This window comes from Apus apus, chromosome 15, assembly GCF_020740795.1.
Source record: "Apus apus isolate bApuApu2 chromosome 15, bApuApu2.pri.cur, whole genome shotgun sequence".
Classification (NCBI taxonomy): Eukaryota; Metazoa; Chordata; class Aves; order Apodiformes; family Apodidae; genus Apus; species Apus apus.
The window spans coordinates 3,064,756-3,090,972 of record NC_067296.1 but is presented as its reverse complement, the minus strand read 5'-3'; the positions used below and the strand labels follow the sequence as shown (position 1 = coordinate 3,090,972).

At 59.7% G+C, this 26,217-nt stretch overlaps 1 protein-coding gene across 1 annotated transcript; it reads left to right on the top strand.

Annotated features, from left to right (window-relative positions):
- SOGA1 (suppressor of glucose, autophagy associated 1) lies at window positions 1–25,896 on the top strand. Its single transcript, XM_051633329.1, has 16 exons — window positions 1–330; window positions 8,407–8,631; window positions 10,114–10,272; window positions 12,818–12,880; window positions 15,551–16,783; window positions 17,742–17,861; window positions 18,048–18,173; window positions 18,530–18,760; window positions 18,931–19,038; window positions 19,314–19,481; window positions 20,498–20,749; window positions 20,907–20,978; window positions 21,372–21,442; window positions 21,682–23,128; window positions 23,221–23,362; window positions 24,339–25,896. The coding sequence occupies exons 1-16, from the start codon at window positions 79–81 to the stop codon at window positions 24,365–24,367; spliced, it is 4,698 nt and encodes a 1,565-aa protein (XP_051489289.1). The 5' UTR covers window positions 1–78; the 3' UTR covers window positions 24,368–25,896.
- Window positions 25,897–26,217: the final 321 nt, after the last annotated feature.

Here is a 26,217-nt window from a genome sequence, read left to right as displayed (position 1 = left end):
GGAGCAGCGGTGGCGGGGAGCGGGCTGACCGACAGCAGCTCGGAGGTGTCGGACTGCAGCGCTTCGGAGGAGGCGAAGATGCTGTCGTTGGAGCTGGGGCTCAGCGGCAGCGACGGCGAGTCCCCCGGCAGCGCCCCGCCGCCCCCGCCCTCGGCCGGAGAGGCCTCGCCGCTGCCCGAGGAGCCCTCGGCCGCCTCCGTGGCCAGCAGCCGCCTGCAGCTCAGCACCTCGCTCGCCTTCTCCGACCTCACCGAGGAGCTGCTGGACGCCGGCACCGACGGGCTGCTCCGCGAGCTGGAGGACCTGCGCTCCGAGAACCTCTATCTCAAGGTAGGCACGGCGGGGTCGCGTGGGGACCCTGAGCACAGCCCGGCGTGGCACCACGTCCCTGGGCGGTGGCGTGGCGTGCCAGGGCATGGGGTTGCCACGGCTCAGCATCCCTAGGCACACCACAGCATCCCTGAGTGGAGCGGGGCACGACGTGGCTCCTCGGGGCATGGCTCAGCAAGGCTCAGCATTCCTGGCCGCGGTGTGGTTCAGCATCTGTGGGCATGGCATGGCATCCCAGGGCATGGCTCAGTATGGGACAGCATCTCTTGCACAGCGTGGGTAAAGGTCAGCACAGCATGGCATCCCTGGGCATGGCTCAGTATGCCACAGTGTGATTTAAGATCTCTGGACGTGGCATGGCACAGCATGGCACCTGAGCACATGGCTTAGCTTGACACAGCATCCCTGGCTGTAGCATAGCATGGCATGGCATCCCTGGGCATGGCTCAGCATAGCATGGCACCCCTGGGCAGTAGTATGACGCAGTATGGCATCCCAGAGCATGGGTGACCATGGCTCAGCATCCCAGGGCATGGCATGGCATGCTGCCCCATCTCTGGACTTAGCATGGCTGGGCATCCCTGGGAATGGCATGACATGGCATCCCAAAGCATGGCTCAGTGTTGACACAGCATCCTCAGGTGGGAGGCTGCCCAGTGCAGCATCCCTGGGCATGGCTGGCACAGCTCAGCTCAGGCCTGCCTGGCATCCCTGGACATGTCCTGGCTGGCATGGCCTAGCTGGACTCTGAGCTCAGCACAGCATGCCTGGGGATTGCCTGGTGTGCTATGGCTGGGCTTGACTCAGCTCAGCATAGTCTGGCATGACTGGATGTAGGGCATAGCTTGCCTGCCCTACATGGCCCAACTGCACATGGGGCAAAGCTCAGCTTGGCACAGCATGGCCCAGCCTAGCGTGGCCCCAGCTTGGCATGGCTGGGTTCAGCACTGCCTGGGCTGGCACAGCTCAGCATGGCACAGTTTGGCATCCTGGGACACAGCATGGCACAGCCTGACCCTACACATTTGGGCACAGCTTGGCCAGGCACAGTGTGGGATGGTCCCTGCTGCCCTCCCTGCCTGATGACACTGCCAGACCCTGGGGAGATTTTCCAACTTGTTTCTTTCCACTGATTCCTGTGTTCCCTGGAGCCTTTTTCCGGGCATGTGGCATGGCTGCCTGGTTCATGGGTGCATGGTGAAGCCAGGGCAGATGTGCTGTGTGAGGGACAGGGGCACAGAGCTGTCCTGCCTGGGGTCACACATCGACCCAATGCACCCTGGCATGTGCTGCCTGCTGTGGGGTGGGCACAGACACCCACCAAGTACTACATCCTGGTGGTCTGTGAGCATTTTGCACCCTCTGCTCTTCAGGGTGGAGCTGTGGATAAGATGCTTGGGCAATCATCGCCTGTTGGGAGGGCTAGGGGTGGGTACCACGTCTCGCTGGCTGCTCTTTGGATGTCACAGGTTGGAAATCAGGCCAGCTCTCAACCACTGGTGTCACAGGTTTCAAATGTGTCAGGATTGGAGCTGCGAGGTGGGAGCTGGGTGTTGTGTGACATGTTCGAAGATGCTCAGTCAGGCCCTTTGTCCATTAGCAAAGCCCTGCTTCACAGCTGGTGTCCCAACTCCTGCCAGAATTAGCAGCGAGGGCTTAAGGGCTTTGATTTACTGAGGGCTGGAGAAATACAGATGAGGCCCCTCCAGTTTCCAAGAACGCACGTGCAGGCTCTGCCGTTGCTGCAGGCGGCACCGCCGCTTCCTCCGCTTCCGTGGGATCTTCCCAGCAAGCTGCAGGAGTGTGGGATCTGGGTGGTTTGCCTGCCATGAGGGATGGCAGCTCACATCCCTTGGCCAGGAGCAGCAGGGAAAGCAGGAAGCTGCTGGAGGTGTGCACCCCAAAGCACCATGGGGATGCTTGTGGCATCTTCTCCTCTTGACCACAGCGGCTCTTATAGACACTCATGGCACTGTGTGGGTCCCTCTGTCACGTCCCTGACATGTGCACCCTGCTTGTAACCATGTTAGACATCAAGGTGTTAGATATTAGGAAGAAATTCTGCAGTGTGAGGGTGGTGAGACACTGGCCCAGGTTGCCCGGAGAAGCTGTGGCTGCCCCATCCCTGGCAGTGTTGAAGGGCAGGTTGGATGGGGCTTGGAGCAACCTGGGCTGGTGGGAAGTGTCCCTGCCCATGCAGGGGGTTGGGACTAGAGGATCTTTAAGGTCCCTTCCAACCCAAACCAGTCTGTGATTCTTATTGTGTCTCACACCTTCTGGAACCTGAGCAGGAGACCACTGGGCTGGTACCCTGGTTCCAGCTGGGCAGAAGCCACAGCCAGATACATGCATCCCTTCTTCTCCAGAAATAGATGGAAGTTTTGCCCAATTTCTCCAGCAAGGAGTGGAGAACTGCACTGGGCTGCAGCAGGATGCTGGCTTGTGCCATCCCTGCTAAAAATGCAGGGATTTGGGTCTTATGGCAAAAATAAAGCCCTCACCCAAGTGATCAACATCACCCACCCTGCTGTGCAGCCCAGTTCAGAGAGCAGCACGCAGGAACCCTGTGGAGGTGGCCCCTGGTCTCAGCAGCTCCTCTCCCCTCAGGTATGAATGAATCAGATTGATCAGAGTCGACTTCTTTCCTAGGACTCACCCAAATAGCTGCAGATACATCGTTTTGTTGTTGTTGCTTTTTTTTTTTTTTTTCATTCGTTCGTTGGAGCTGGGTAGAACCTGTTGTGTTATTAAAAAGAAAGGAGGATTTTGCAGGGTGGGAGAGTTTTTGGCAGGGGCCAGACGTGCGTGGTGCTACTACGCCTGTGTGATGCACGCTGGGTTTTGGAGCTTCCCTGCAGAGCACATTGCAGCCCCCTGTAGCAGAGCCAGCTCACGTTGCATCTTTCCTCAGCTGCCATAGTAAAATGTACATATTTAAGCACACTTCACCCATTTCTCTTTGCAATTCAGATTTTCTGCAAGGCTCTACCTTCCTCCTCCTGCTCTGGGCACAACGAGCTGGTGTCTCCTCTTGCTCCCACTCTTGGGTGTGTGCACCTGCTGTGACCTCCCCCCCCCCCCCCATAAACAGGTTATTTCAGGCGTTTCCCCAAAAAAGGGCTGTTTCTCAGGCACAGGTTGGCAGCTCAGTGAGGCAGGAGGCATCTCGGGTGTCCTTGCCCTGTCTCACTGTTGCTGAGCCACGCAGTGGAGAGCAAGCAGCTCCCAGCCCTGCTCAGCGGGCTGGAAAATGTGAGATGTGATCCGGCAGCAGCTGCCGAGGGACAGGCAGACAAAGAGTGGGCATGGAAGAGGGTTTGGAGTGAGGGGAGGGGATGCCTGCAAACCCTCTCTTCTCCACTGGAAGGGGCTTAGGTGAGAACCATGGAATGTGGGGAGTGCAGGCCTGCCTGCCCCCTCCTGTTCCCTGCCTCGGGGTTTGTGCACCTTTTCTCCATGGAGAAACATGTAGGGTGGGTGAAATACTGGGTGGATGCCTTGTTTTCCCCTCCAGCCAGCCAGGGACTGGCGTGTGCCACCAGCAGGAGTATCCTGCAAGGGGCACCTGGGGCTACATGGGAGTCCTGGAGGTTACCTTTGGGCAGCTCTGTTGGTGCTGGGTCCCTGCTCTGCTGGTGCTTAGGTCCTGCCTGGGGACACTGACTGAGCCCTGGGGTCCCAGTAACCACAGGCAGAGCCAGGACACGGGGCTGTGCCGTGTGTCACCCCACCAGCAGCCACCCCAGAAGGGGCTTTGCAGCCTCTTGCTTTCTCGGCTGCTGCCCCAGGCGGGCTGTGCTGCAGGGAGCCCCCAGCTGTTTGCCTGTTAATTTATGGGGGCAGGTGTAAAGCTGAGAAATGTTGATTTTTCCCTCTCCGACGTGCTGTGCTCTGTGCCAGGGCTGGCATGCCGGCCAGGGGCAGGGCACGCCGTGCAGGCTGCTGTGCTGGGCTCCAGCCTGGCACGGAGGGAAGGATGCTCGATGTTTACTCTTGGAACTGAGCTAGAGCTGCTGTTAACGCACTTAAAGAAACCCCCATGGGTGTCCCTTACCCACCCTTCACCCCATTGCACCCCAGCGTGGGCTTGGGGTGTGAGCTGTGTTTGCTGGGACGTGCCTGTGCACCCCGAGCAATTTCCCCTTGAAATCCCCTCTGATTTCTTTTTTTTCCCTGGCAATTTCTAACAGAATTCCCTCTTCTGTCTGGCGGGGGCTCAGAGTTAATTGAAAGCTGCTGCTTTTGTCCTGTAATCTCAGAGGAAGCGGGTGCTTGCTGCTCCTGGACTGTAATCCCCGGCTTCAGCCCGGGGAGCTCAGGCTCGGGCGCTGCCGGCACGGCCCCCAGCTCCGCACAAAGGCGTTGCTGCAGAACACAGGGGCAGCTTCCACCCTTCCTCCTCCTTTTGGCTCTTCTGCCGAGGTTTGGGGTGCGGGTGGAGGGTGCAAATGCAGGCAGGGCTGTGCTCCCCGCAGGGTTCTTTCTGCCTGTCCCCCCCCCGGGCAGGCGGCTGCTCCTTGGCTGCGCCCCAGAGCCTGGGGCTGCCGGAGCCGAGGGTGTGTGTGCTGGCAGCGGCCATCTCGCTATTTGCATGATCCTGTTGTGCATCCGTTGCTGCCTCCTGCTTCTAAAAGATAGCAGATCCTGCTGAGGAGCTGTGAGAATTGCACAGCACAAGTCCCCTTGTCTGCTCTGAGCTTGCTGCATTCCTGCAGGCACCTAAGCCAGCGTGTAGCTCCCCTTGGGCAGGAGATCCAAGGGTTTAACTCTCCTGCCACGACCTGTGGTGGATCTAATCTGCATTTTGAGGGGTGCTCTGCCATCTCTACTGGTTCTCCTCCTGCCATGCCACCGTTCAAGGCCATCACCTTAAAGCTCAGCCTCTTCCAGGTCTTGACCATCCTGAAAGAGCTGATACTCTGCCAGTGGATGGATGGACACGGCTGTAGCTGTTACCTTCTGCTGCTCTGAAATGCATGATTGTGTGTGGGGGGGGGGGGTTGGAACTGGAACCAGGCAGTTTGCATCTCACCTTGCCACTTCTTAGTTTCCTTAATCACCTCCCCAGGGAGATACAATGTCTCCAAGGTTTGCTCAGAGAAGGTTGAAGGAGCGTGTGTCATCTCTTGGGGTTCCTTCATCAGGCGTAGCCTGGCTTCTGCACATGCAAGTGGGATGTGTGTTTCTGCACACTGTTGTCCCTTGGGCACTGAAAAATGTCCCGCTGAGCTGCAGATCCCCAGCATCTTTCCCTTTACACTTCTGGTGTGGAAAAAAAAAAACAGCGACACCCCATGAAACCTTTGCTGCTGCAGAGATGGCGTGAGCAGGGGTGCAGCAGTGGTTGAACAGAGTCCCAGAGGATGAGGGTGGTGAGCAACCCATGGGTGTGGTCATTCTGGAGAGACATCCTTTATCTCGTCCTCAGCATTGTTCTCCTCCTATCTGTTTCACACTCTATTTAGCACTGCTTATGGTGTTTCATTCTCCCAAAACCAGCCGTGAATTTGGGATGTTTCTAGGGTGTTTCCCTCCACTCTGGGCCCTGCTCTCCCCTCTTCCTAACTGGATCTTCTTTGCTTTGATGTTGCAAAGATGGGCATCAACTCCAGGAAAGGTGCAGATGCAAAGGGTGAGGCTCAGTGGCCATCACGGACCCCAGGGGGTCAGGGGGGTCTCTGTGCACCCCGTGTGCTGCCTCTGGATGCTGTGGGGCTGTTCTGCCTGCCACAGCCTGGCCGTGGAGGGGTCAGCTTCCCTGTCCTAAGCTCTCTTCCCGTTTGCTGGCATTTTTTTTGCTCTCCAATCCTAATCCAGTTACTATGGCTTAGCAGCACTACTTGCCTCCCAGGGCCAAGCTCCGGGCGGGGGTGCAGCTGCCAGGCTTCTGCCACTTGAAGGGTTTATTGGTGTTACGGGGTGCGGGTGAATTCCTGAGGCTGGAGCAAAGGGAAGCACGACTTTCCCAGCCCCAACACTGCTGGCTCTGTTGCAACCCCCCCTCCCCCAGCCCTGCTCCCCAGGAGCACCCCGTGAAGGAGCAGCTTGGGGCTGGGCCACTGAGCTTTTTGCCCAGGCTCTCACCAGACACAGCCTTCCCCTAAAATAACGGTTGCTACAACCCGAGGTATAAACAAGCAGGAGCTCTTAGCACGGTGAGCCCAGGCTTCCTGCCAGCAAATGCGAGGTTTGGTTGGGTCCTTTCCAAGGTTTCTGCTCCCTGCCCTGCTCAGCTGCTGCCTGGGAAAGCTGCATGGCAAATGGGAGCCAGTCTGGTCAGCCCTGGAGCAGGATGCAGACGGTCCCTGTGCCTCTGCAATCGTATTCAAGCCACGATTCCTGTGACTTTGGTGGTGAAAGGTTGTTTTCCACCGCCCAGCTGCAGAGCACCTGAAGCTCCCAAGGAGTAGATCCCATAAACCAGCTCCCTGGGCTGTTTTGGCTTATAGGGGTTTTGCTGATGTCCCCGTGCTGGTGGTACTGCCCCGGGGGGTGAGCAGTGCTGGTGGTGGGTTTCCAGTGGGTTTATCCCCCTGGGGTGCATGGCAGCTGTCACAGGGCAGTTCATCCCTGAAGGGGTTCTGAAATGTGCCTGCAGTGATGTCTCTTCAGGGAACAGTCTCCAGTTGTCCCTGGTGCAGCCCAGATGGGTGCCCCCCAGGACACCCCATTGCCCATCTCAGTGCCTCAGGGCTGTGTCTGCTCAGCTCTTGTGCTTGAGACCCCCAACAAGAAGCAGAGTGCCAGAGGGCAGCAGGACACCGGTGGCCACTCTGGCAGCCTGGGCTGGGAGATAATCTGGGATTGTCTAATTGACGTTTCTTGTTTGTCACGTAGTGTTTAAAGCCAACAGTGAGAGACTGTGACTTGTCCCTGCAGCTGCTGCTCCCCCTCCCCGGGCTCAGCTTTGCCTTTTCGGGGAATTCTTGCAGCTGGGGCTTTGTCCAGGCGGGGTGAGTGCCAGCGCCTGGCAGAGCCAGCACTGTGCTGCTGTGGGTCACTGTCACCAGCAGTGTCAGGAGCAGTGGGGTCTTGTCCCCCTCTGCCTGGGGTGAATAGGGGCTGTGCATCCCCACTGCCTGTGCCAGGTCCTCATCTTGCCCCTTCCTGGGTTGTGCCACAATGCCAGGTGGCAGTGTGAGCCCCTCACCTCTCAAGTGGCGGTTGCATCTGGCAGCAGTGGGGGTGCTGAGTGCCGGGGTTTTGGGCAGGAAAGCAGATGCTCCGTTGCCTCCCAGGGAGTGTTGGGTCCACTGGGTGTTGTCAAGGAGGAGGGCAGCTGGTACAATGGCTGAAGGGTTTGCTTGGAGGCTTTGGGTTGAGATCATGTTCACGGGGACGTGCAAAGAGCTTTGGGCAGCCCATGTGTGTCCCCAGGGACCACAGGGGACAGTCCTTGAGCATCCCCAGTGGCCGTAGCTCTGCTGGACATGGAAGTGGCACTGGGGCTGTGACTGTTGAAGGGGGTCTCATGGTGGCCATGTGCTGCAGACCTGGAGGAAGCTTAGGGTCAGTGCTGGTGGTAGCTGGATGTCACCCCTAGCACTGCTGGGCTGGGAGAGATTCTTTACCATGAGAGCTGGTGAAACCAGGAAGGGGGACCCAGCTGGGCTAGAGCTGCGTGCTGGCAAAATGAGGGGCAGCTTCTGGTACCCAGCACTGGTGGCATCTTGCTTGTGTCCCCGCGTTGCCTCTGCTGTCCTCGCCTGCCATCTCCTCCTTTCCTCGCCTGCCTCCCTGACACATCTTTTCCAAAGACGACCTAGATTTTTCTCGCCGTGGCTGCCGCCTGTGCTGCTCCTGCAGCTCCTCTCCCTCCCCCACCTTCCTCTTTCTTTTAACCACAAGTATTTATAGGCGCCCATGTTGGCTCTCCCCCCTGGTGGCTGACTTGCCCGTGGGTAATGATGCCCAGCTGGCTCTGAGCCCTTTTCCTGCAAGGAACCCGAGGGGTTGAAGGTCTGTGAAAACATCTCGTGGGGTGAAGGAGGGCAGGAGAGCTGTGGTGAGGGGGGGGGAAAAGAGGGGAAACCAAGCTGTGGGGTCCGTCCCCTCTTAACGTGCATCTCCCCGCAGGATGAGATCGAGGAGCTGCGTGCCGAGATGCTGGAGATGAGGGATGTCTACATGGAGGAGGATGTCTACCAGCTGCAGGAGCTCCGGCAGCAGCTGGACCAGGCCAGCAAGACCTGCCGCATCCTGCAGTACCGGCTGCGCAAGGCCGAGCGCCGCAGCCTGCGCGTGGCGCAGACCGGCCAGGTGGACGGCGAGCTCATCCACAGCCTCGAGCAGGACGTCAAGGTGAGGCTGGGAGGGGGACGTCCCCATCCGGGCACTCTCCAGGTGCCTGGTGAGATGGGGACGTGGTGGCTGGTGAGGCACGAGGGGGTGGCAGGGGATGTGGGGGTGCAGGGAGCTCCATGGGGCTGTGCTGATCGTGGGGTACGGCTCCTTGATGGGAGCATCACGAGACCCCGCTAGGGTGAGAAGCAGCACTTTGGGTTTGTGGATGGTCTGGGCAAAGGGGCATCTTAGGAGGCCCAAGGGGTAGAGAGGACCAGCTTTGATGGAGCATGGGTGTCTCACAACAGCTGTGTGCCTCAGGGTTGAGCTCCCTTGCCCTGCACCGATGGGGTCGGGACGGGGCCACCACCGTGGGCTGAAGCAACACAAACGTGCCAGGAGGGAGCATGGGGACCAGGACTCTGGCAACCTAGGGGCTGCTCCCCTTGGCCATTGGGAGAACCTTGCAGAGCCCCAGACATTGCAGCAGGCAAGCTGGGGCAGGGACACAGAGATTTCTGCAGGGTGACGTTGCCTTACCCACCACTGGCCCTCAAGGAGCCGCTGGTGCCAGTGAGTGTTTGCCGAGGGCTCTTGCCAGGAGCGGGTGTGGTAGCAGCTGGAGGCAGCTTGAGGTGGGGGACAAGCAACAGCTCGAGCAGTAGCTCAGTTTTTGGAGACATGCCGCGATTGTGGGGCTGTGAATCCACTCTGCCCATCCCTGCTGGGGGCCAGATCCCTACCCCAAACCACCCTGCAGCCCCCAGCTTGAGGTGCTGCTGCCAAAACCACCCCCCTCCAACTTCTGCCTTTCTGGGAAGGAAAGCACAGCTCATCCTGGGGTGGGGATGGAAACAGGCCTGACCTCATGGCCTGAGCTCCCCCCAGCCCTGCAGTGGGGCTTGCTGCTGCCTCCACAGCTCTGGTACCCCGGGATGGGCAGGGGACTGGGCAGATTTGGGAGAGTTCTTCCATTCCTGCAGATTCCCTCCTGAATGCTTCATGCTGTTAAGCTCCCTGTGTGCCAGAGGCTGCTCCCTGGCAGGGATCTGGGGGCTGGGATGGATGGAGGCACCCTTCACCCCAGGGGCAGCTGGTGTTTTTTTCCATAAGGTGATGCAGCAGCTCACCTTTCTCCAGGTCTGCACAGCTGCTGCCCACCAGCTTTCCCAGCCCTGGGGGGGCTCTTCCAGCCTCACGGTGTGGGGAAAAAAGTACAAAAAGGTTATGAGCATCATGTTAGGGCTGGAGATGGCAGGGTTTGGCCATGGGATGGGGACATGGGGCAGCCATGAACGTGATGAAGGGGGAATAGTGGTCACAGCACACAATGGAGGAGACAGACTCAGGGGCCAGGGTGTCACCCAGCACGATGTCTGCTCCAGAGGGTCTCAGTAACAGCCTGATGATCTCTGCCTGAGGACTGTAGGTGCCTAGACACTGTGATCCCACCCCAAGCACACTGCACCCAGCCTGATGACAGTCCCCTTGTGTCCCCAGGTGGCCAAGGATGTCTCCATGCGGCTCCACAATGAGCTGGAGGCGGTGGAGAAGAAGAGAATCAGGCTGGAGGAGGAGAACGAGGACTTGCGCCAGCGGCTCATCGAGACAGAGCTGGCCAAGCAGGTGGTGCAGAACGAGATGGACAAGCTCAGAGAGGTGAGGGGAAACCAGGGGGTGCCCCAAGGCTCTGCCTGTAGCAGGTGTCCTGGCCCTGCACCACAGGATCCCCCATCCCTGCTCGTATCACTGAAACCCAAACCATTCTGCAGATGCCTGTGAAACCCGAGCAGTGCCTGCCTCAGCAGGGCGTGCTTCATCCCACCCTGCAGGCACCAGGTGCCTCTGCTCCCCTCTCCCCAGGAGGCTCTGCGTCTTCCCCCCTGCACTAGAGCCACTTTCTGTGTCCCCAGCCACCTGAGCCATGCCCAGCTCCCACTGGCCCAAGCTCTGCACAGTGTGTGGAGTCTGCCATGTCCCTGGCACAGTGCCTGATGTGGCCGTATCCTGATTGCATGCTGCTGGTTCAGATGGGGCTGGGCTGTGGGGCAGTATCCCAGCAACGTCCTGGAGATGTCCCAGTGGAGTCCCAGCAATGCTGCAGAGTCGAATGGGTGCACAGTCTCATCTATGTCTTGAGAAGCCACATACCATGTATCTACCCCTACACCCAGGTCCAGGGCACTCTGCCATGCTGGGTTTGTGACCAGCTCCTGGCCAGGAGTGATGTCGTCCTGGTGACAGGAAAGGCATCCCGGTGACTGCTGGGTTTGTGATCCATCTCAGCACTTGTAACCCACTTCCCTACTGCCCGGGATGCCTTTGGTCCCAAGGGAGCCTTGAGAAGTGTGGCTGGCTGAGCCATGGGGGCAGCAGTGGGAGGAGACATGCCATGGATGCAGGGAGGGCACTGACTGCCCCAGCCGTGCTCCCCTGCATGGCAGGGCAGGGAGTCAGCACAGAGCTGGACATCTCTGCAGCCAGCTCCAGTTAACACTCCTGGTGAGCCACAGGACCTGGCCACAGTTGCACCCATCCCCTCTGCAGCCACCTTCTCATGGGGTGGCACAGAGCAGTGTCACCCCAGCCACCGGGTGTCTCGTCTCTCCGCTGCGCAGCCTCCGCTAAGGGGCATGAAGTGGGTTTCCCTGCAGCCAGCAGGGGCTGAATAACAAATGGCAGCAGCAGGAACTGATCTCTCAGGCTGGAAAAACAGGCAGACAAAATGGTTGCGTGGTCAGTGTGCGGGGAGACCTGAGCACCAGCTGCTGCCTTGCCCTGGCCAAAGAGCGTGGGACAGGATGTGACCCCTCTACAACTGCCTGACCCCAAAGGGGACACTGCAGACTGGCAGGAGACCTGGCACGGCACAGAGCCCGGCTCCCTCAGCCTAGGGATGGTGTATCCCCAGGCTAGCCAAGGGTATTGGGGTTACTCACTGATTGCAGAGTGCTAATTAGACAAATGAGTGAGTTACCAGCCCTGAGTGAGTTACCAGCTCTCCTCCGCCTCCTCCCTGCTGCTGGAGGGCACAGAGCGTGGCAGTGCTTGTTAGCAGCCAATGTGGAGCTGCACAGGGCTGGGCTCACCCCTCAGGGCTGATTATTTCTCCCTTCCAAGAGGTTTCTCCCATAATTGGATAATTGTCAGCATGGCCAGCTCATCCCCAAAGGCACGTGTGTTTGCCCCTCCAGCTCTACCCTATCATGGCATCTCCAGGGGGGCAGGAGAAAAGTGAGATAGCTCCAGGTACCCCTGCCACATCTAGCTCAGCTATGATGGGACTCAGGCACAGCAACTCCAAAGGAAGCAGCCAGGGTGGAGCAATGACAGCCCATGTCTGACCTGGGGTGCTGTGCCTGCTGCTGCTTGGGGCTAGGTGATGCCCTTTGCCAGCCCTGGTCCCCAGCACAGCAAGGGATGCCTACGTGGCACAGCCAGCCCCCAGGAGAGGCTCTGCAGCAGCAGCAGCTCCAGCGATGGTCATGGCCTTAATAGGAAAGCCTGGAGCCCAGCACCTTGGCACAGGCAGCAGCTTACATTTCACAGCTGCTTTCTTTGGCTGCTGGGCTGCAGCACCAGCTTGGAAATAGGTCCAGGGTGGGTGCATGGATCAGACAGCACTTGCTGGAGACTGTGTGGATGCTCCTGAGTGTTTTCCCCCAGCTCTCCTCCCCATATAACTGGCCCTGCTCTGGTCACCCACTTTTTTTCCCTTGTTTCAGTCTCCTTTGTTGCTCTGTCCAGCCTCCCCATCTCCCAGCTGTCCTCACTAGCTGGAAATTGTCCCCTCTGTCTCCAGAGACCCTGAGGGCAGCATCAGTATTGTCCTGCTGAGGAGCCCTCCCCAGTGCTGAGTGATATGTTCCCTGCTTGGGGAAGAAGCAATGGAGAATATAATCTTCTGCTGCTCCCACGCTGGGATTCCCCCAGAGCCTTGGCCTGGAGATTGGATTCCCTCCTCCATCCAGCCCTGACAGGACCATGACTCAGCCTCTCCAAGGCTTGTTTCCTGCTTGCTTGCCTGCAGGGGAAATTTCTGGCCAAACCCCATGTTATGATGCCTGCCAGTCCCCCAAAACAAGGGGTCTCAGTCCACTGGGGTGGAGAAGTTGGCACGGGTGCCTGTCCACTCTAGGTCTGTCTGTCTGTGCCGGGGTGCTGTGCCATTGCTGTGGGTAACAGCTCTCTCTTCTTTCTGCAGAATTCCCTGAAGAAACGGGGGTCTCGCTCCATTGGGAAGACGGAGAAGAAGCCATCAGTGCAGGTATCAGCGTAGGCACATTTGGGGCACACCATGGTGACCCACCAGCACCCCAGGTTGTGGTGCCAGCCCAAGACTAAACCTCCCCTGGCAGGGCTTTCTTTCCTTTCAGAATCCCTGCATAAGGGAGGGATTGATGTGCTCAGCCATCCTCATTGTCCTCAGCCGATCCCTTGTCTCATTTATCAATGGAGCATCGTGGCTGGCTGTGGCTTTAACCCTTTCCATGTGTCAGGACTGCAGCAAGGAGCTGAAGGACTTTGGCTTTTACATTTCAGAGCTGCTTCTGCTCTGGGGTTGTGGCTGTTGCAGCCTGAGTCCTTCCTGCCTGTGCCAGCAGCTGTGCTCCAGGGTGCTCCGAGGGGCTTGGGGGAGTTGAGGGTCCCTGTGGAGAATAGCTTGAGGCCACGATGCCCCTGCCTGGTGGCAAGCTGCTGGGGCAGAGCTGGTGAGGAGGGATTTGCAGCAGGATTTCAGCTGTCACTTGCTGTTGGGCTGAGCTGCTGTGACTCACTAATGGTGTTACCGGGGCTCATGAGCCGCTGCTGCGGGAATAGAAATGCAAGTGTTTTAATGCTGGAAAAATCCTCTTTCAAAGGCAAAAGACCTTGGGAATAGATTTGCTCCACCTAAGCCAGGGGAGGGGTGAAGCACCCATGAGGCATTCCTGCCTCATGCTGCTGGGAGCATCCCATGGTGGGGACTGCAAGGTGACCTGTGTCACTGCTGGCACAGCCCACCCTCACGCCAGGGATCCCCAGGCCCTCCAAGACATTCTGCTTTGGTCTTTTATTTATCATCTCCCTGTGACTCCATCTTTGAGAGCCCTTTCAGGGCCGCTGATGGTCCCAGAGTCCTGCCCCTCCTTTTCCCCAAAGAGCTTGGCTTGGCACCTACACCAGATGTGCCGTGAGCCAAGAGGCTGTCTGGGAGCCCCTCCATCACCTCCCTTCCCGAGGCTGGAATACAGCTTCTCCTCTGCCTCTTCCCAGGGCAGGGAACAAATCCCAGCCCTGGGCTGCAGTAAACACCCCCCCCCCTCTGCTTCCCATCCCCCCCACGGAGCCAAGACTCCTCAGCCTGGGGACGTGGGGCTGGATGTGGCCCCAGCTCTGTGGTGGGACCAATGCTCCAGGAAGGAGCTGGTGCTGGAAAGCAAACCCTGAGGTTCTTTGGGTGCAAATGCCCCTGGATGTGGCCCCCTCAGCAGATCCCTCTCACTAGGCCATGGCTGGTGGCCCTGAGGGCACAGATGCTGGTGACTCACCCATGGCTTCCTGGGCCCCATTTCCTGCCTGGCCACACTGGGCCAGCACTGGTGCTTGCCAAAAATGGGGCCGAGGGGGGCAGACTGAATGCTGAGATCTGCCCTGAACCCCAGGAGCACTTGAGGTGTTCTGGGGGACCTGCGTGTCGCTCCAGCAATACCAAGGAGCAGAGGGACGTGCCAAGCTGCTGCTTATTTTTTTTTTCTGTTTAAAAACAGGAACTGAGGTCATGTCTACCCGGGCGGGGAGACCTGCCCATGTTGGCCCTCCCCTCATCTTCACAGCTAATTAGGGGGGGCACAGCTCCTTAGCGAGGCCAAGTCTCCAAGCGTAAGCATGGAAGAGCAGCAGGCTGGTTCCTGTGGTCGCTGTGGAGCATTTGGGGAATGAAATGCCCCCCCAAACTTACAAGACCCCCCCCAAAGCCCCTGGCCTGCATACAAAGCAGCCTGTGAAGTCTGCAGAGTAAATGGCTGCTGTGGGGTTTGGGGGTGAGTGTGGGTATAGCTGCAGGGGTCAGGAGCACCCAAGGTGGGGGACAGCTTGTTTCTGCCAGCCCAGGAACCTGGGAAAGGCATGAGTTCAGCCAGGCAGAGGGCTACCAGGGCCAGCAGCCACCTGGCCAATGGGTTCAGCCACCTCCAGCACCAGTGGGTGCTGCAGGGCGAGGGTGACAGAGCCACAGGTCCCCTTCCTGGCAGTCCCCACACCGGAGCTCAGAGCACTTGGGTGACCCCAAGGCATGGGAAGCCACAAGCTGGACGTCAGGAAATCCTGGTCCTCTGTCCAAAAAGCTTTCTGAAGCAGGGAAACAGTCTCCCTGGGCAAACAGCCCAGATCCACACTGCTAAATTTAAAAGAGAAACATGTGGAGAATAGTCCCAAGTCGGTGCTCAGGAAGGGACTGGTGGGATGATGTCAGAGGTTTGCCTGGGTTTTCTGTCCCCTGGCAAGGTGGTGGCAGCAAGGACAACTGCTGGGGGGGAGCAGAGCCCCGGTGAGGATCCAGCAGCACCAGTTGTTTCAGTGCTTGCCAGCTTTCATGAGGAAACCTTGGTGGTGGCTTTGATTTTCCTCTGCAGAGTCCAACAGCTTTCCCTAACCCCCTTCCCATGGCAGATCAGGCTGCAGCAGGTCTGGGCTGGTCCCCTCATCCCCAGCAGTGACTTGATGTCCTTCCCTGGGCTTGAGCCATGGGTCTCCTTGCTTGGGCATCCTGCCCTATCTCCAGGTTTTCCCTTAAAGCCTGCAGGATGGATCTCAATTTTTTTTCCCCTCCATGAGCAGGGGCTGGAGATCCCCTGGGACAACCAGGGTGGGAGAGCAGCTTGTCCCCAGAGCTCACTTGGAGCCACCATGGCTCCTGGGAGCATCTCTCTAAAGCCCATGCCCTCTCGGTCCCCAGGAGGACAGCGCAGACCTGAAGTGCCAGCTGCATTTTGCCAAGGAGGAGTCGGCACTGATGTGCAAGAAGCTGACCAAGCTGGCCAAGGAGAACGATGGCATGAAGGAGGAGCTGCTGAAGTACAGGTCCCTGTACGGGGACCTCGACAGCTCCCTCTCCGTGGAGGAGCTGGCTGACTCACCCCATTCCCGCGAGGCTGAGCTGAAGGTCCACCTCAAGCTGGTGGAGGAGGAAGCCAACATCCTCAGCCGGAGGATAGTGGAGCTGGAGGTGGAAAACCGAGGGCTGAGGGCAGAGATGGATGACATGAAGGGCCAGGGGGACAGAGAGCTGCCCGGACAGGACATGAGGTTCATAGCGGGCATCTCAGGCTGTGGGGACGCTGGGGACACGGTGGCAGAGCTGCGCCGGCACCTGCAGTTTGTGGAGGAGGAGGCTGAGCTCCTGAGACGCTCGCTGCTGGAGCTGGAGGACCAGAACAAGCTCCTCCTGAACGAGCTGACCAAGTACAAGTCAGACCACGACCTGGACGTGACGCTGTCGGAGGACAGCTGCTCGGTGGTCAGCGAGCCCTCGCAGGAGGAGCTGGCCACGGCCAAGGTGCAGATCAGCGAGCTGAGCGGGAAGGTGAAGAAGCTGCAGTACGAGAACCGCGTGCTGCTCTCCAACCTCCAGCGCTGCGACCTGGCCTCCTGCCAGACCACCCGGCCCATGATGGAGACCGACGCCGAGGCGGGCGACTCGGCGCAGTGCGTCCCCACCGCCGACTGGAGGGACGGGATGGGCAGCAGCGAAGCCGATGGGCAGGACAGGGTGCCCGGCGGTGGGAAGGTGCTGGATGGTCCCACCAAGCTGCTCAAGGCCAAGGACCTGGAGACCTTGCTGGGCATCCGGGACCAGGCAGCGCTCGTTAACAAAGCGATCGACGTCTTGATTTCGGATGCCAATGGGTTCAGCTCCGGGCTGAAGGCCTGCTTGGACAACGAGTGTGCGCTGGGGCTGCTGGGCGAGGCGGTGGGGAGTGGTGGAGAGAGCCCCAGTGATGCCAAGCTGATGAACGTGCTCCTCATGCGGCTGGGTGTGCTGCAGCAGGACCTGGGCTGCTTCACGAGGAAGGTGGACCACCTCACCAGCGGCCTGAAGGAGCACACAGACTCTTTCCCCTTCTCCAGCCCCAGCAGCCATGACACCACCAAAGAGGGGCTGCAGAAGGAGCACGCCTCCGACTTCCAGGTAGGGGCTTCTTTCCACATCCCCCACAGCAGCTGCCGCTTTATTTGCTGCCCTGTTCCTCATGCTTTAACAGAGCAAACCCCAATCCCCAGCGTAACCTCTCCCCTGCCTCTCCAGAGCAAAACCCACACTAACACCTCACTGCATGCCAGTGGCACCGGGGACAAGGTAGGACTCTGCTCCAACAGAGTGTGCCAGGGGCAGGAGATGCTGGGCATCCTGGTGCATCCCAGCACAGGCTGCCCTGCCCGTGGCTGGGGGCTCTCAGCTGTGATCCCACCTTAGCAGGGGCCAACTTTTTGGCTGCTGTCCTCCAGCTCAGCCCAGACATTCCCAGCTTGGAAGTTCTTTCCTTACTGGGGATGAGCTGGGTTGCAGGAGAGCAGCCTGCAGCCTCCCAAAAGCAGCCTGGGTTTCAAGGATCCCAGCTGCAAGAATCCTCAGCCCCCAGTAGTACCCAGGCAGGGTAATTTGGAGAGCAAAGGCTCCAGGGCAAATCTGCATCCAATAGGGAGCACCTTTGAGGCAGTGGAGAGCAGCTCATGTCCTGCCATCCCCCTCTTCTCCGAGAGGCTCAGCTCATGCTGGGCTCAAGCCCCTTTCTGGAGCACACTCGCTTGTTCAGAGTCCTATTTTTCTGCATGTGATCCCACCAGCCCCAGGTCCCAGTCTCCCCCAGTCACTGCATGGCACCGTAACCGGTGTTTGCACATTTTTTCCCTCTTTCTCTCTTTTTTTCCCCCTTTCCCCAAACAATCCAGGCCACGTGTCTCCTCATCCTGTGTTTCCTTTTGGTTTCCGCATTGTCTCCCACCATGGTGATGAAGCTCCTTCTCCTCCTCATCCTTTTTGTTGTCTTGTAGTTCTTTACTGTTTCGGAGACCCATTGTTTTGTTTTCTGGCTTTTTTTTCTTCCCGCTCTTTTGGTTTGTTCTCATTAACTTGCCCACGCATGCAGCAGCCTGATTTTAGGGACACCGACCCCTTCCGCATCCCCCACGCCAAGGACACGGACCCCGCGCATCCCCGGAGCTACAAGACCTGCCGACCTGAGGAGAACGACTCCTATGCCACTGAGGTATGACATGGACAGGGAGCTGTGTCCCCTCGGCCAGCAGGGGATGGGGACAGGGCTGTGGGGATGGGGCTGCCCCTCCTGAGAGCCAGGGATAAGGGAAGCAGCAGAGCCCAGCTGGGGAGGGACACGGGGAGCTGTGGCCAGGCACAGCCCACCCTCCTCATCCTCTCCCCGGGGCTGTTGCAGATGAAGGAGCTGCAGCTGGTGCTGTCGGAGGCCAATGAGAGCCTGCGGGGACTGCAGGAGCAGCTCTCGCAGGAGAGGCAGCTGAGGAAGGATGAGGTGGACAACTTCTCACAGAAGATCTGCCAGGTGAGCGGGCAGCAGCCCTGATCTCTGCAAGACGGGTGTCCCCGTGGCCGTGCCATCTCCAGCCCTAGGCTGATGACTCTCAGGTGTCATCTGGGACTACACACAGTATGTCCCATCTTCAAGGGGCACAGGGGGCTGAGCACACCCCTCCTTGCACATGGGTGTGCAGCCATGCAGGGCTTCCACCCATGCTGGTGCCTTGGTGACCCTGCTGTCCCCAGCACGCAGTCAGTGTGTTGCAGTTCCCCAGGGGTGTTAAATATGGGGCTGGCACCAGGCCCAGCCCAGACCCTGGGGCAGAGGCACCACATCACTGCTGCCAGCCCCCATCTCGGAGCCTGCTCATCTCTCCACAGCTGAAGGAGGACCACCAGAAAGCACTGCTGCGTCGAGAGTTCGAGCTGCAGAGCTTGAACCTGCAGAGGCGGCTGGAGCAGAAGTTCTGGAGCCAGGAGAAGAACCTGCTGGTGCAGGAGTCACAGCAGTTCAGGCAGAGCTTCCTCCTGCTCTTCATGAAGCTCAAGTGGTTCCTCAAGCGCTGGCGCCAGGGCAAGATGGTGCACAGTGAGGGAGAGGACTTTTTGGAGGTACTATGGGCTGAAGGGCTCCCACCTCAGGTGCCATGGAGGAGGGAGCATACTGTTGGGCATCCCTGGGGCTGACCCTCCTGCCTACATGTCCCACACAGGGCTGCTTGGGTGTCCCCCATCCTTGGCTCTGGGTCCCTTCATCACTCAAGCTGTGATGTCTCCCGCAGGTGAACAGCATGAAGGAGCTGTACCTGCTGCTGGAGGAGGAGGAGCTCACCCCACAGCAGCAGGCAGACAACAAAACTTGCACCGGGGACACCTGGACCCCCAACACGGTGAGCAGGGTCCCCATGAGCCCAGGGGGTGGGCAGAATGAGCCCCTACCATGCTGCATGTCATGGGGTGGCAGCTCCTCCTCCCAGGGTGCATGGCTGGGAGGGGATGCTCCCGTCACCCCCAGGGATGGTCCCCTGCCCTGGTGGCACTCTTGTCCCTCACCCTGGGGGTGGGCAGAGGTGGGGATGCAGAGAGGGTAGCTCCCATGGGACCCTTTGGGTCCCCTCCAGCGTGGGGTCCTGGCTCCCTCTGCTCACCCCCAATGCCCCAGCAGCCCAACGAGTGCATCAAGACGCTGGCAGACATGAAGGTGACCCTGAAGGAGCTGTGCACGGAGCTGCGGGAGGAGCGGCGCGGTGCCAGCGAGCTGCAGCAGCAGTTCACCAAGGCCAAGGCTGCCTGGGAGATGGAACGTGCCGAGCTCAAGTGCCACATCGCCCAGGTGGGAGCCCCAGGAACCCCGTGGGGCTCGTGGGGGGAGACATGGGGCTGGAGGGCTGCCTGTGCCGTGTGCCAGGCGCTGGCTGTTGGGCAGGGCTGGAGGCAGGGTGGCACTGTGGGAATCTCAATTAGCAGCTGCTTCAGCAAGCGAGTTCCCATAGCAACAGGGCGGGCATGGAAATCTGACTGTGGAGCAGCAGAGGCTGCTCTTTATTCCTCTGCTAGGTTTGTCTGGGGTGGACAGGATGGTATGGGAGGCTCAGCATCCCTCCCCAGCTCAGCTGCCCTCCCGTTCTCCCAGGGTCACAGGACGAGTGGGTGCTCTGCACCCCTGCAGGAGCTGCGGGAGGGATGTGTGGCTGCGGGAGGGATGTGTGGCTGCAGGAGGTGGAGGGAAGCTCCTGCCTGCAGAAGCAGTCCCACCCCCCAGCCCTGCCCTCCCAGCAGTGAGGGTTTATTTGCTCCCTCACACCGTGCTGGCAGCAGCCCATGGCCACACATCAACTCCACTCCCCAGAGCGGGTGCCAGCATCTCCCAGGCAGGATTCCTCTGGGCCCAATTCCTCTCTCAGTTCCCAAAAGGAGTAGAGCTGCCACCATGGCAGCACCCCAGTTTTGGGTGCGTTCCTTGGTGCCAGGAGCAGCAGCATCCTCAGGATCTGCCCTGCCAGCCCTGCAGGCAACGCTGCCCCTCTGCAGGAACCGGGTCCAGCAGGCAGGCTTGCAGGCAGAGCACAGCTGAGCAGGCAGGACTTTCAGCCCACGTCCCACTGGGTGACAGTCTGCCGGGCCGTCTGGTGTGACATGACTGCGAGCCAGGGCTGGCTGTGGCTCGGCTGAGCCCCGGGGTGAGCTGTGCTGGGCAGCACGGCCCTAGGGACACAATTATTGCCTGCCCTGGGCAGCACAGGACCCGCTCTGGGAAGCAGGATGCCTGCAGGCTTGCCCCTTTGCTGGGGATGTCCAGCACCACACTGGAGCCATGGGTTCCCCAGAGCCACCAACGTGTCCCCACAGCTGGAGTCAAAGGCAGGCAAAGCGATCACAGAGCGAGCGCTGCCAGACTGGAAGGTGGCGTTGAAGAGGGAGCGTGAGGAGCACCAGCATCTCCTGGCCGAGTCCTACAGTGCTGTCATGGACCTCACCAAGCAGCTGCAGATCAGTGAGAAGAACTGGAACCAGGAGAAAGTGGAGCTGCTGGCTCGCTTCAAGGAGGAGCAGCAGCAGGCAGAGCAGCAAGCAAAGGATCTGCAGAACAAAATCAACCAGGTATGGTGTACCCCCATCATGAACGTGTCCTCTTGCCTCTGCTGGTTGCCCCCCGTGCTTTTGCAATGGCATGCTCTCAGGGGGACAAGTGACAAATGGTTTAGCTTGCCCAGAGGGGCAGGTGTTGCACACATTGAGTGACCACCATGTTCTTCAGTTGCAGAAGGGAGCCAACCCGTGGGCACTGAAACACTCTGAAATGGAGAAGCACAGCAGCAACTGGAAAGAGGTGGGCAAGAGAAGGTGGAGGGCTCTCAGGGTGCTCACTGAGCTCAGGTCTATGCTAAGGTTTAGATGGAAGAATGTGTAGGTGTGAACCCCAGATAACACACCCAGGAACAGCAAAGGAGGCTTCAAAGGGGAGCACCAGGGACTGGAGAGAAGAAGAAGGTGGAGAGCATGGCTGAACCCCAAGAGTTTCAGTGCAGTTATAAAAAGTTGTTTTAAAATAGATGTGGGCACAGTGAGCCCCACATAGCCCTGGGAACGGGATGGTGGGCCTGGGTGCATGGGGGAAGGCGGTAGTGCTGGAGAGGAGGAAGGTGCAGCCCCTGCTCCAGCCCATCTGTGTATGTTGGCCCTGTGCTTGCTGACACCAGAGCTTGCTTCTGTGTCCTCCTAGGCTCTCAATGAAAAAATCACAGACAAAGAGATGATCTCTGAAGCAGAAGCCAAGGGAACCAATCTCAAAAGGCGAGTACACTGGTGCCTGCATGGTCCCCGGGGCATGGAGGAGGCTGCGTGGGGCTGTCACTGGACTTGGCAGCTGCAGAAGCCAAGGGGAGATGCAGCCATGGCCCACGGTTGTCCTGGAGGCCTTGGGCTCCCATGAGAAGCCAGACTGGGTGCCCAGGAGGGTTCTGTTGGGGTGGGAGCAGGGTGCCTTCAGCTGCCCTGTCCCCTTGTGAGCTTCGTCCTCTTTCCTTCCACAGGACCAAGTCCGTTTGCTCCATGTCAGAGTTTGAAAGCTTGCTCGACTGTTCTCCCTACCTCCCTGGAAAGACCCCGCCGGGGCTGGGCGACCATTCCCGGGGCAAAAAGACATCTGTGGCCACCCAGCTGCTGCCCAACGGGATCCGGGACAGCACCAGCATTCCTCCCTCAAACTGTACATACGTGAATATTGAGCAACCTGTCCCCGACAGCCTGGCCAAGGAGAAGCTGGGTATCTCCTCCTGGGACTACTCACAGGCAAGCAGCCTCTCGGGGCATGACCCAGCCCAGAAGCAAATGCAGAGGAGCTACACAGCACCCGACAAGACGGGGATCCGCATCTACTACAGCCCACCGGTGGTGCGGCGGCTGGAGGCACCTCTGGTGCACAACAAGGAGGGGAAGATCATGATCGAACCCGGATTCTTGTTCACCATGGCCAAGCCGAAGGAGCCGGAGGAGTCGGCCAGCACGGAGAGCACCTACAGTCAGTGGCTGTGCAACTTCTCCAAGCAGCAGCGGGAGCTGCTGGATGGTGGGGCGGTGGAGGGCGCGGTGCCGCCGGTGCCCCGCTTCCCCCCGGCGCTGCACGACCTGGAGATCTCCGGCAACATGAGCGATGACATGAAGGAGATCACCAACTGCGTGCGGCAGGCCATCCGCTCCAGCTCGCTGGAGAGGAAGGTGAAAAGCACCTCCAGCCAGACGGTGGGGCTGGCCCACGTGGGGACACAGACCACCCAGACGGTGAGCGTCGGCCTGCAGACCGACCTGCCGCGCAGCAGCAGCGTGCACAGCAAGAGCTGGTCCCCACGCAGCTCCTCCCTCGTGTCCGTGCGCAGCAAGCAGATCTCCTCCTCCCTGGATAAGGTCCACTCCAGGATTGAGCGGCCATGCTGCTCCCCAAAATACGGCTCTCCAAAGCTCCAGAGGAGGTCTTCTTCCAAGCTGGATGCCTCCAAGGACAGGAGCCTCTGGAACCTGCACCAGAGCAAGCAGAACGGCTCTGCCTGGGCCCGCTCCACCACCACCCGTGACAGCCCTGTCCTCAGCAACATCAACGATGGCTTGTCCAGCTTGTTTAGCGTGGTGGAGCACGCGGGCAGCACCGAGTCCATCTGGAAGCCAGGCTGTCCCGAGAGCAGCCGGGCCAAGCCCGAAGCACCCAAGTATGGCCTCGTGCAGGAGTTTTTCAGGAACGTCTGTGGGCGGGCGCAGAGCCCCACCGCCCCCTCGGAAAAGAAGGAGACCACTGGGGAGGAGGGCGGCAAGAGAGTCGAGCACCCCAGCCCAGCCACCCACTACCCACCCGACATCTCCCGTGTCTTGAACAAGAAAGTCCTCAAGCAGAGCAGCTGCGAGGATCCCAAGCCCTCATCCCCCAGCCAGGGGAGTAAGGACGCAGCCCTGCGGGACCCCGACCTCATCTCGGCCATAGCCAGCGAGGTAACAAGGCAGGGTCCCCCCCCGGGGTGTCCCACCCTGGCAGGGGACAGAGTGCCCAGCCCCTCTAACTCCGCTGTGCCCTATCTTTGCAGGACACAGCGTGTGACTGCAGCTCCCAGTCCCTCACCTCCTGCTTCGCCCGGCCGTCCCGCTCCACCGTCCGCCATTCCCCTTCCAAGTGCAAACTGCACCCCGCCGACCCCCCCAGGGTGGAGGAGAAGCCAGGGGCCACGAGTGAGTGAGGACGGGGGGCCGGGGGATGCAGCATGCCTGCTTTCCACTCTCCTGCCAGAAGAGCCGCCCGCCTGGATGCCCCTCGGGGAGGTGGGGCGGGCCCATCTGTCTCCTAACCATCCCCTCGCCCCTGGGGACGTTTAGGAAGCAGATGTGGAGCCAGAAGCTGCCGGGGTGCCCGGGGGGACATCCCACAACGTGGGGGGGGGGGGGCTGCTCCAGCTCCCACCTGTGCGGAGGACCCTGCTCTCTCGGAGCTGCTGGGGGTCCTCGCCGGTGCCCACCTCCCCGAGAAGGGGGAGAGCGAGCCGGGGGAAGGCTGCTTGTGAAGCCAGGGCAGGGCTGGGGCGGATGCGGTGGATGGAGGCGCGATGCCGGGCTGGCCGCCGCGGGCTCAGGGTGCTGGCTCCGGCCCCGCCGCCGCTGCCCGAGCTCCAGCTCATCCCGGCCAGCCCCGATTGCAGCGCGGTTGCATCAGCCGTGAGGCCGCGCCTGGTTCCTCGGGCAGGAAGGAGGCGGGGAGGGTCCCTGCGCTCAAGCCGGGCTGGGCTGGCTGTGTGCTCCCTGGCTTTCTGCTCTGGGGGGGCTGCTGAGGTCCTTCCCTGCTGGGAAGGGTCCGGCTGCACAGCCCCCCCGCAACCCCCAGGCTCCTGCAGCTGCTGAGACAGGGTTGCTGGGTGCCCAGCGTGGGGACAGACTGGGTGTGCCTGTGTGTGTGTCTGTGCACGCTCGTGTGCATCCGTATCTCCTGCCACCAACCCCAGGGGCCACGGCTGTGGTGCCCCCTTGCATTGCACCCACCTCCCTGCCTGGGGCCACTTGTAGTTATTGCTCCAAGTGCTGAATATACTTCTTTTTTTTTTTCATTTTTTCCTTTTTTTATTTTCTCTCTCTCTCTCTCTCTCTCTCTCTCTCTCTCTCTCTCTCTATCTCTCTCTCTCTCTCTCCACATTTGGCTCTGCCCAACTCCGGACAGCCTGCAATGTAAAACCAAGTGCATTTTAAAAATACCAAAATGAGCTCCCTTGGAGATGCGCCAATTGGATTAAGGGATTGTGGGCTGGGAGGCTGCAGCCCGGCCCGTGCCCCGCGGCCCTCGGTCACCACCAGAAAAAGCCTTATCTGAGGAGGAGGGAGGGGGGCAGCAGCCACAGCCCCCCCGCTGGTGCAGGGCTCCCAGAGCTGGGGGGCTGCATCCAGCCCCACGCAGAGCAGCTTTGGTGCCTCTGTGCAGCCCCAGGAGAGAAAAGCAATTCCAGAGGCTGCTGCCTGACCTATTTTCAAGCTGTTTGCCACGGGGCCAGGCAGGGATTCATCCAGATGGTGCTGTCTGAAGGTGCCTCCACCTCCTGAGGCTCTGTGCGTTGCTCCAGGGGCTCTGTAACTTGCTCTAGGGGCTCTGTGACATTGCTCCAGGACCTCCAAGCGTTGCTCTGGGGCTCTGTGCATTGCTCCAGGGGCTCTGTGCATTGCTCTGGGGCTCTGTGCATTGCTCCAGAGGCTCTGCACGCTGCTCTGGGGCTCTGTGCATTGCTCCAGGGGCTCTGTGCCGTTGCTGTCATCCTGCAGCTGCACTTCAGAACTGCTCCTGCTGCCCCCTCCTGTCCAGCCGCTCGCTGCCCACAGCAGACAAGGCTGCATCCCTGCCACGTCGCAGCCTCCGTCAGCATCTCCGCGACGGCCACTCACTCACTGCCTGTGTCTCTGGACACACCAGCATCAACCAGGGCCCAGCAGGCCCAGCACCGATGGCCTTTTGCTCTTGTGGCACCTGTCCAGCCCCTCGGGGACCCTGGTCACCTGGGGGAGTCACACAGGGCAGGTACTGCCACCCTCACCAGCACCGGGGCCGGGCAGCATCCCTGCCTGCCATGGAGAAGCAACTGCCACGGGCACTCTCCTGCTGTACAGAGATCCTTTCGGGGTGGTTTTTAGCATTTTCATTGATAACAGGGGGTTTTGGTTTTGGGGTTTCGTTTTTGGTTTGTTTTGTTGGGTTGTTGTTTTTTTTTTTAAAGACTCTCTACTTCTGGAATGTGGTTTCTCATTTTTACAACTGCCTTTGAATTATTTGTAATATTGGTCAGTTCTGTCTTACTCTGTAAATAGATAGTGGTGCTGGGCGTCCTCCCGTGGGGCTGGGGGCTGAGCCAAGGGATTTGCAAAAGCAAGAGGGAAAATCTGCTCGAGATGTGCAGGTGGTTGAGCCAGCCCCTGTCCTCCCCACAACAGCCTCTGTCCTCCCCACCCACCAGTGCCCAGCCCAGGGCAAAGCCACTGTTGTCCCTGCCCCATCCTCCTGCCTCCCCTCACCAGCCTGTGCCCAGGTCGTATGAAGGGCATCCTCTGCCCCGATGACAGCCCCTGCCCCCCCTCTCCTGCTGCCCTCCACCATGCCTGCTTGTCCTGTGATGAATAAAGGCCCTGCCACCATGCACCCCCACTCTGTGCTGCATCCCTGTGCTGCAGGGGGGACTGTGATGTCTGTCCTGTCTGGGAACTGATGCTGCCGTGGAGCGTGGGCACCCATGGAAGATGTGTCTAGATCCTGTCCCTCTGTCCTTGCCATCCTGCCAGCTGCCCAGCCCACACCCGGTGTCACATCCTCTCCTCATCCTGTGTCTCCCCAGCTCCATCCCTCTCTGCTGACCCCAGCTGTGCTGTGCCACCAGGGCTCCTTGCCATCACCCGTGGGTCCTTCCTGGCCTTGCTGCCAGGGCTGTCACCAAGCCCCCTCAGCTCTGCGTTGTCCTTGTGATGCTGGTGTTTCTTAAGCTCCTGTCCCATCCTGCCCAGCAGCTCACCCCAGCCTTCATATGGACCCCCTCATCCCCTTTCCCATCACTGCCCATGAC

What these genes read in the sequence shown, in the direction of transcription:
- SOGA1 (XM_051633329.1), top strand. Translation starts at nt 79, where the DNA reads ATGCTGTCGTTGGAGCTGGGGCTCAGCGGCAGCGACGGCGAGTCCCCC. An exon ending in AGAAGAAGCCATCAGTGCAG is followed by an intron (nt 12,881 to 15,550) that starts GTATCAGCGTAG and finishes CTCGGTCCCCAG; the next exon opens with GAGGACAGCGCAGACCTGAA. An exon ending in AGGGAGAGGACTTTTTGGAG is followed by an intron (nt 18,761 to 18,930) that starts GTACTATGGGCT and finishes TGTCTCCCGCAG; the next exon opens with GTGAACAGCATGAAGGAGCT.